Genomic DNA, 9818 nt, shown 5'->3' with positions numbered 1-9818 from the left:
TACATTAAACTTCCAAACAAAAAGTATAGAGTTTCAAGACCTAAATTAAGGAAAAAAGAATACAAAGATAAATTATATCAAACTTTCAAAACAAAAATGTAGAGTTCCGAACCTAAGATCTAAATAAAAAAAGATTTAAAATAAAATTTCAAAATACAAAGATAAACTATGTCAAACTTTCAAAATAATTTTTGTAAAGTTCGAGACCTTAGATCTAAATTAATAAAAAATTTGAAGATCTAAATTAAAAATAAAGAATACAAAGATAAATTATATCAAACTTTCAAAACAAAAATATAGAGTTCTCGAACCTCTAAATAAAAAAAGATTTAAAATAAAATTTCAAAATATAAAGATAAAGTAGGTCAAATTTTCAAAATAATTTTTTTAAAGTTCCCGACCTTAGATCTAAATTAAAAAGGAATGGGATGAAGAAACAAAGCCAAGCTGGGCCATTCTCTATTTTCCTAAGCATCCCAAGTAAAATGTTATCTTCTATCACTCCAGTTTTATCGCAGGAAAAAAGTTGCTATACATAGCGGGCATCCGGAAAGAGGGAGAAAGAGGAAATTTAGCTATTTTATTTCCCCCTAAAACAAAACTTGCAGGCCTGCATTTTGAAAGTAAGGGCAAAGGGCCGTTGCGTCAAAGTAATTAATTAATCAATCCTTTACTAACTCAACTCGAATAAACTCTTAATGTTTTCTCCCAACACATCTGATAAGCAACCACAAAAATCCATACACGCACTCTCGCCTGGGCTTCTTCAGCTGCAGTTTCACCCATGAGGTCTGTAACGATCATATTTTTTTTTTCTGTTCTTCTTCTTCTGTGTTTTATTTTCACACAAAAAATTTAATGTCCAGAGATTTTTAGTTTTGTTTGTTTCTGCGCTGTAGTGAAAACCCTGAGCAGCATTTTCATCTTTTTGTCATTTCCTTGTTTACATATATTTACATATGTTGAAAATGTGTATATAAGATTTAATTTCTGGCCGATATTCGAGCTGTCGTCATGTTTTGGAGTAAACCTAGTCACATTTTTTAGAGAAAAAATCTTGAGCGTTCAGCTCGACGGTGCAAGAATTCCTTAGTATTTGAACAAATCTTTGTTTTGGAGCCCTTTCATAGTTCGATCGGCGCAATTCCAGCCGCCAAAATCGTTCAAATCGTAAATTATTTGTTCTCTATTTTTAACTTGATTTTCGGCAGCTGTTTTAAGTTGCAAATTATAAGGGGTAGGGTGTTCTGAACTTATTCGCCGAGCTTTTAATAATGGCGACTCTAAACTGCCTGCGAAAGTTTTCGAGATATCTTGATAGGAGAAGCATTTTTTCTACGCTTATCAGAAACGCGTTCGGCATTTGGTGTTTCTGAATGCAGCTTAAGTTAGCTTTAAGTTTAAATTTGTCAGATTTTAGAACAAAGATTTTCTCAGACACACTTTTGTGGATTTTTGGCGTAGATGTTTCTTGTTCAACGATTTGATTCAGCCATGTCACTCATCCTCAGGGTAATGAAACTTGTTTGGGAATCGTGGACATGTTTTAGTACGAACATGCTTTTTTTTTTGACATTTTTAAATTACTATGAGTAATTAGCTTTTCAGGCTTTTATTTTTCTAACATGAGGTCGGAGCCTTTTTAGAGAACACATACGAGTTTTAGGGCCAAAACCAAGCCCAATTACAATGAAGGTGGGGCTGGAGGCCTTGATGTCTTTAGCTACCTTGAACCTATATCTCACTAGAAATAGCAGAGTTGCCTGGCCAACCGTTCTAGCAGCCTGAGATTTCTAGTATACAAATATTAATGAAGGGTTAAATTGTAAACTTGTTTGGATGCGGTTTCCAATCAGTTTCTGCCTTTCTTCAATGAGCTTTGCTTTCATTATTTTGTTGGGGCTTACAACATGTTAACACTTACATGAAAATCTTAGTTTGTTGTAATTTGATTTAAGAACATTTACTTAGTGTTACTTATAAATGGCAGTTTGTTAAGCTTGCGGTAGTTTAAACTGAGGTGAAACAGGATGTTATATATTTTTATTGAGTTCCTTGCTGGAACACTAGGCTTTGGAGGCCGAGAGTATTAAATCCCATGTGATCAATGTGAGAACTAGTTGTTTGTTCATCTAGATGCTGACATTTACATTTTTTTTTCTATTGCTGCATGTTGAACGCTATAGTTGGTGAAGGGCAATTCTGACACCATTCCCTCCATTTTCATCAATTGGCACATGCTGAGTCTTCCCAGTTTTTGAAATCTTAAAGGCCAGAGGGTCTGCAACATGTTACCTTATCGACTTAGTTTATTGGTATTGACTGACGTAAAATTTAACTGAATTGTGACCTACAAATGGGTTGTCCTAAAATTGAAAGAGTTCTGATTTACAGTGGTCAAACAGAATCTTTTATCCTATTGTTTCTGTCTAGAGCACTAAATTCCACTAGCAGAGAATACTCTAAGGTTGTCTGATGTAATAACCGGCTTTTTTAATTCATCTAGGAACTGATATTCTCAATTTTTGCAATTGATACATGTCTGTCTCCTTAGGGGGTGAATGGCTTTTCTCACTAAATAATACTAGTGGTGATCCATTTTCACCAGCCGTCATGTGTAGAAGATCATGACCATCAGATCTTGTTATGAAATTGTTAAGGCGAGTGGATGTTTTGCTACATTCTAGCTTTATATACTAGATGATTATGTATTTGCTGTTGCCTTTCCAGTAAGCTATGAATATACCTTATCCTGAAATTGACCTCACTGCTATGATAGATTTATCAACCTGAGAACCATATCAATTGTAATTCTACAGCTTTGAGTAAAGGTTCTGTAAAGGTTTTGAATTCTTATGCAGATTGTATCATGCAAACTGTACGGCTGAAGGAACGAATCGATGATCCTAATTCTGTAATTGATTTTCAGGAATCATACACGTAATCGCAATATTTCAAGGAGTGCTGATCAAATGTACTATCAGGAATCACAAATGTATAATTTTTCACCTGAAGAGAAATATGCTGTTGAAGAAAGCTTAGCCACCTACTGTAAGCCTGTAGAATTCTACAACATTCTTCAGCGCCGAGCTTTAAGACATGTACTTTCTTTTTTCCTTGTGCAAGATGGTTTTTAAGCAAAGTTTTTGCATTTCTCTATATTGTAGTCACTTTGATAGGTAGGCTAGAACTTTCTGCTCTCTTGTATGATGTATTACAAATTCAAGGTTGATCTGAATTTCTGATATAATTTCATTGTAATTTCCTGTGTTTTGTAGCCCCTATTTCTTCAACGATGTTTGCGTTACAAAATACAAGCCAAACGACGAAAGAGGTAGGTTTATTTTTTAGTATTCAATTTCCTTATTTTTACATATATGTTATATATGCAAAATGTTAAGGAAGCAAAATAACAAAGGTGACTTTGTCAAGACTACTCTCAAATTTTAGTAGGGGAGCAATTATGTTTATTACCTTTTTATGTTTACAGAACACCAAAGGAGTTGAACATGGATCGAATTTTTTAGAGAATCATTTCATTACCTTAATCTAGTTGGCTGTATACTTAGATTATTGGTTATCTTGTCGATCACTTACCTTGTCCAAAGAATAAAAATTTCAACAATGGACATAATTGAAGTCTTCATCAATGCTACATCAATTATTCTGTTTTTAATTGTATTTTTGTTTCTATCTGCATCTCTTGATGTTTTTCCTCTTAGTCTTTATATACTCTTCAGAATGTTATGCCATTGCCAAGCAAATTATATACAAAAATAATTTCAATTGTGGTGAAATATACACAGAGAAGACAGGCCAAAAGCAAGATTAAATTAGTGTCTTCATCTTAATTGATTGAAAAATGGTGTTGATGTTTTCAACCAAAGCATGTGAAATAGCAGGAAAATCTTTTCTCTTGCTTGCCAAATAAGCAATTTTGAACGACAGTGTTCTATGTATGCACTAGATTGGATGTTTGGCTATCATGGGCAATGTTCAAATTCCATATTTGTTGAGGTCTAAATTTTAAAATGGTGTATGCTGGTGTTCTGCTCTTGATGTTAATTGTATTTATAGAAATGGATGATGATTTCAATGTTAAATAGGTTATTGATACTTTGGTCATTTTATACATTCAGGATGAGGACTGTATTATTGTCAAGAATTAGTGACAACAATTTTGACAGTTAAATGGGATCTAAAGGTCTCTCAATGATAGAATACCTTTTCTTTAGTTATTGTTATTTATTGTTTAGTCATATGACAAGTTCAAGGTAAAATGATTAAAAGGGAATGGGCTGGATCATGATTAATATGGATGTGTGATGAATTTGTATTATTATGTGATTATGTAATGGTACCCACTCTAGACCAAATAGTGGATATCTCCATCATTATAACTTTTTTTTGGATGCACCTCACCTTTAAATGACAAACATTGTGATCGATGAAATAATCAAATCATCGTAATTATGTTTGTATGGACCCAGCACTAGGTGCGTCGGTCACCTCTTCAAATTCACTTAATTTGGAACATGTCTTTGAGCTGGGTTTTTCTTGTGAACTTGGATTATGTCATGCTTATCCTAAATAAGTCTGATACTATGACTGTTCAAGGGCTTTCTGTGTAATGTGAAAGCGATTCACTTGTATGAGACTGATCCATGTTCAAATCCTGGCTTTACATAAGGCAGCACATGATATAGAGGATATGTCACAGAGGTTGTGGTTTATTGCAATATGGGTGAGGTTTAGTATTGCTGTAGGGGGGTATTCATTTGTAAGGTTTGCTCCAGTCTCGTACCCTCACTACAGTAAGACATGTCACCCACAGTCTGAGTGAGGAACACTAAACTAACCAAAGTTTGATACAGTTGTAGGGAACAGGCTACAAACTAGAATGAGAAATCAGTGTAGATTGACTGTGATTGATGACCGGATTGAAACACCTGAAAAGAATGGGTTGCAAATGGTGATGAGAGGTGGACAGGAGCTGCGAACTAATTGTGAGATGCAACGAGCAAAGTACTTGATTGCTTTTCTTGAAATATGAAGAACAAATCACTGAACAATGATTCCATCTCCCCTTATCTGGTTGCAAAGGCTTTGAAAGCTTTAATTTATAGAAAGGGGTACAAAAATATGCTCAAAGAAGGGAAAAGGGCTCACTAGGCTTGAAAATAATCAAAAGTTCGTGCACCACAGGAGCTGTGAACTAATTGCGAGATGCAACGAGCAAAGTACTTGATTGCTTTTCTTGAAATATGAAGAACAAATCACTGAACAATGACTCCATCTCCCCTTATCTGGTTGCAAAGGCTTTGAAAGCTTTAATTTATAGAAAGGGGGACAAAAATATGCTCAAAGAAGGGAAAAGGGCTCACTAGGCTTGAAAATAATCAAAAGTTCGCGAAGATGATGCTAACTTTTTATCTTGCAAATTAGGCAAAACTGTTGATTTTATTAGACAAGTGGGTCTGAGACTACTGGGCCTCTTATGTGACCACTGGAGCACAAGTGAAATCACTGTGGCAGTTACAAGACTGTCAGATCATTTGTGAGACTGTCGGGGTACAAGTGAAACCAATCTGACAGTTTTGCAATTGACACCTGTAAAAAGAGGTGGTTTCCTCATGGCTCAAAACAAGGCAGAGAAGACAAAACATTTACCAATTTTTTTTTGTTTGCTGCCTTATTCCTGCTTCAACTGAGGTCCAGAAGATGGTTGTCCTAAGTCAAATGACATGTACAAAGATGAAGTTAATGCTGGATGGAAAGCTCGCTAAGGATGGCCCTGGGGACTTGATTGATGGGAGAACATTTTGGGAATTAAGATTGATAATCACTTTTATGCATCATGATAATACTGTCTAATCATCATTAAACCATAAACTATTGACCCAATTTATGGCATGCAAAAATTGGTACTTACAGCAACAGAGTCCTCACCCATAAAACTGTCAGAATCTGCAAAGCAAAACAGAACTGAAAGTGTAGAAATCCCAGTCTCAACTGGCCAGTCCCATCCAGATAAGACATTATTAGTTCCAACTGCTGTATACATTCAAACAGTGTTATATTACAATGTTTAACTCTAAAGGTTTGCTGAAATCATACAAAAATGATTCCATAGCTCAAAATTGGAAACAGTTTCAGCACCTTCAGGCAGAGTCCTATTTAATACAGAAATAAAAACACTATAATCCTAGATGACATGCCCATAACAACCACCTCTGGACTTGGCATAGTGACTGCATAACTCCAAGATGCAGCTTCGGCAAAAGTTGGTTCTAAACAGATCATAAAGAAAAGAACAAAAGAACCAGCAGACCACTCATTAAATTTGGATGAAGTAGATAGAGGAGTGGAGAATCAGATACTCTGACTGGTACTGAGGGTTGCCCTTTGTTGTTGTGTTTGGTTCTGGATGGCTGGCCTTTGGAACCATTTTGAAACGAACCCCTGGCTCCATCACCTTGTGTTTAATTGACAGAGTGTATTCTTATTCTGTGAATTCAGGCATTATTGGTGAACTTGCCATTCCCAACACTTCATTTTGGTACACCACTTTTAGACCATTGATGTAGCTGAACCCTGTTGAAATCTTGAAGAACCAGATGCTGTTTTTTGGCTACCTGAATCTTTCTGTGAAGGATTGGAATCTCTTCAGGTGTTCTGGTTCTCATGGCTCCTCCTATGTAGATTTTCCCTGTACTCCCTGTTCTCCTCTGCTAGGAGGTTGATAAATCCTGTTTTTTAATGTAAGCGTCCTTTTCATCAACATGTTTTGCTTTCTTTGTGACTTCTTGACTATATAGATTTCAATAATTTAATCTCATGATGGATGTATTTTCTGAACTCATGCAATTAGAATTCTTTCATTTTCTGGTCTAGTAAATCATCAAAAACTTAAAAGATTTGGTAATCTTTAAAATTATTTGTTGTATTGAACCATGATACCTCTCTGCCGATTGAAATAATCATTCACTAATGTATGATGATAGTGATTGATGAGTCTATTCACGATGAGATGAGACCGATATATCTTCTCATGACTTTTTGTACTCTATATCCATTAGAACAATTGATAATAAATATTTTCAATTAGTACACTTGCCATTCATAGTGTTATTCATCATGTACTAAGCTATATAAATGCAATTTATTTTTTCTTTTGACTTGCTCATATTTTTATATATAAACCAAAAACTTCTTGAATTAAATTTCTAATAGCACACACTGTATCGGAAGTTGGGTAGGTTGTTACCATAGCAATTGTGATTTATTTTGTTCTTGTTTCACATTGGCACCATTATGTCACTTGTTTCTTCATTATCATTGCTACACATTTCATCATTTTTTCTCCCAGAAATTCAAATACTCAATTTAGATATGTTTGGATTCATCCTTAAATACGTCTAAAGTATAATGCGTAATGGTATAAATAATTGGAGCTTACAACAATTTTGTTATCTAGATAAACCATATGTATGACTACTTTAATTTTTACCAAAAAAACCAAACTTTTTTAATTTTTACTAAATACTTTTGAGTAAAAACAGAGTTACTGGAAATGCCACCCCCCACCTCTGGTACGCATACCACCGTACCTGGTATGGATACAGTGTTGGTACGACATGAAAATGTTTCCAGAAGTATCCAAAAACTTGCTGGATTTTATCCTGTGCCGGATTTGCTGGGATTTAATTTCTAAAAGAAATGGGTTGAATTTGGAAACTTAATCTACAGTCAACTGTAAATTTAGCCCCCAAAACGAGATTTTTTTGTATAAATATATGCTTGTTGCAAGTTATCCCTACATGGTTTTGGCAAGGTCTAGCATCTGCACGATTTTATTTGGGTTCTGCACGTTTCATTTTCGCTGCTTCCTATGCATTTTTCATTGTTGGTTGTTTTTAATTATTGGAGTTTAGTTTCTTTCTTTGTGTTTGTTCCTGCTCTGCACACCTCATTTAAACAATTTACAGGACTATTTTCTTTTAACTTTAGAGTTCTAACATTATATTTAAATATAATTGTTTTTCATTGTATAAAGTCAGAAGTAGACCATGTGTTTTTTATTTGCTTTTTATTGTATTTCATTTTGCGTTTAAAAGTAAAATTAATATTTTAATTTATATTTAGTTTTATCTCTTTATAATTAATATTAATGTATTATAAAATTTTATAATTTTGATGATTTTTTTTTTTAAAACTATGCTTGGTAAAATTTTTTAACGTGACCGGTGATGCTGGCACGACACGCCCTCCAGCTCCATGTGAAACGCTTTTGACCCGGAGCTATGAACCAGTGAGGTCACAAACGGAGGACCTCATCCCCACACTTCACTTGTTCAAATCCGCGAGCTCAATGCCCCAGCGAAGGCACAAGGCCTCTTGCGAGCTCAATGGCCCAGCAGGGATTTGAATCTTGGTGGCCGCTTCACCAACAAAGTGTTTTAATTTTGATGAAATTAAATAATAATTGTATTATTTTTTATTTAATATATTTAATTTATTTTAAAATAATAATTAATTAAAATTTGACAGTTAGCTTGTATTATTTTGTAAAATTAAATTTGAAATAGTAAATATTAAACTTATATTTTAGATTAATTAAATTACATTCTTAAATCAAACTCTAAATTATAAGTCTATTTTATAAATGACGTATCCTGCTATATCCAAATGAGAGGTCTTGAAAAATGGCCATATTTGTATCCGATACCATATCGGTATCCTTTTCCGTGTCCGTGTCCGTGTAACTTTGAATAAAAATAATAAATAATCAATTATTTGTTTATGTTCAATTTTTTATAATAATTTTATCTTATTATGTTATATGTTTTCATAATATAATGTACAATTTCAAAGTTTAGTATGATGGCTTAAATAACTGATAAATTACAAAATTCAACCACTTTATAAGCAGGGATTTGTCAGAATATCATATGACACTTGTTTTTGAATTATTGGTTAGCTTTGCTTTTTGTATGAGAATAAGCAGGATTCGTCTCTACATTCAGAAGAATATGAGACAGTGGGCACCGACAGGTACAATAAGATCGACATGATGGTTAGGTGTTTAAGATGTTCGATACTTTTTGGGATAGATGTTGAACTAGTTGCAGGTCTTCTTATCTTAAAGGAAAGATAATGCAGGAAAGAGTCCCTATGCTGACAGTTCAATAATGGTATACTACACAGAACAAAGCTTATGCATGGTGGTATGCAGATAATGAGTAACAACGCTTGATAGAGATGGTTTATGGAACAAAAAAAATGTATATTTGATTTAAAATGCAAAATTGATTGGTTATGTGGGTTCAACCAACCGTGTTAAAGAATCTGTGGGGAGCAGCATGAAGAATAAGCTATGAGCAGTACTTATGGCAAACACACAAGAATGCATTCAGTGTCAGCTAAATATTGGGCAAACTAAAATATAGGCAGAAATGGTGGAAACAAAAATAAGAGGAAACGAGGACAATTGGGAGAGTGAAATGCAGGTGCAGATAAAAGGCAGATGCATGGTAGTGAAATAAAGTGGAAATAATCTATTACTATGAGAAAAGGAAAATTTAAAGTGACAAAAACCTCTTTTGAACTGACCCTGATATCCAAAATCTGCAAATATGCCACAGTCGATGTAAATTTAAAAAGAAAAAATTAAGTGGAAAACATCTTTGAGATGAATTCTCCAATCTTGAGTAGAAACCGCTAAGATGATTTGCTGAGCACATTGGTAAACAAATACATTAAAAACACAGTCTTCTATCAAGTCAGATTGACAGTAATGATATAGGTATTACAATTAA

At 34.1% G+C, this 9818-nt stretch overlaps 1 protein-coding gene across 1 annotated transcript in view; it reads left to right on the top strand.

Annotated features, from left to right (window-relative positions):
* Nucleotides 1–423: 423 nt before the first annotated feature.
* The window catches only part of LOC131034950 (polycomb group protein EMF2B), a 43056-nt gene continuing 33661 nt past the window's right edge, over nucleotides 424–9818 (top strand). The window contains exons 1-3 of the mRNA XM_057966563.2: nucleotides 424–789; nucleotides 2930–3101; nucleotides 3279–3334. Of these exons, the coding sequence (XP_057822546.1) occupies nucleotides 785–789; nucleotides 2930–3101; nucleotides 3279–3334 (233 nt within the window). The 5' untranslated portion in view covers nucleotides 424–784. The remainder of the gene's footprint in view (nucleotides 790–2929; nucleotides 3102–3278; nucleotides 3335–9818) is intronic.

The sequence above is a fragment of the Cryptomeria japonica genome, chromosome 8, assembly GCF_030272615.1.
Source record: "Cryptomeria japonica chromosome 8, Sugi_1.0, whole genome shotgun sequence".
Taxonomy (NCBI): Eukaryota; Viridiplantae; Streptophyta; class Pinopsida; order Cupressales; family Cupressaceae; genus Cryptomeria; species Cryptomeria japonica.
The sequence above is the reverse complement of the archived record's forward strand: the minus strand, read 5'-3'. Positions and strand labels throughout refer to the sequence as shown.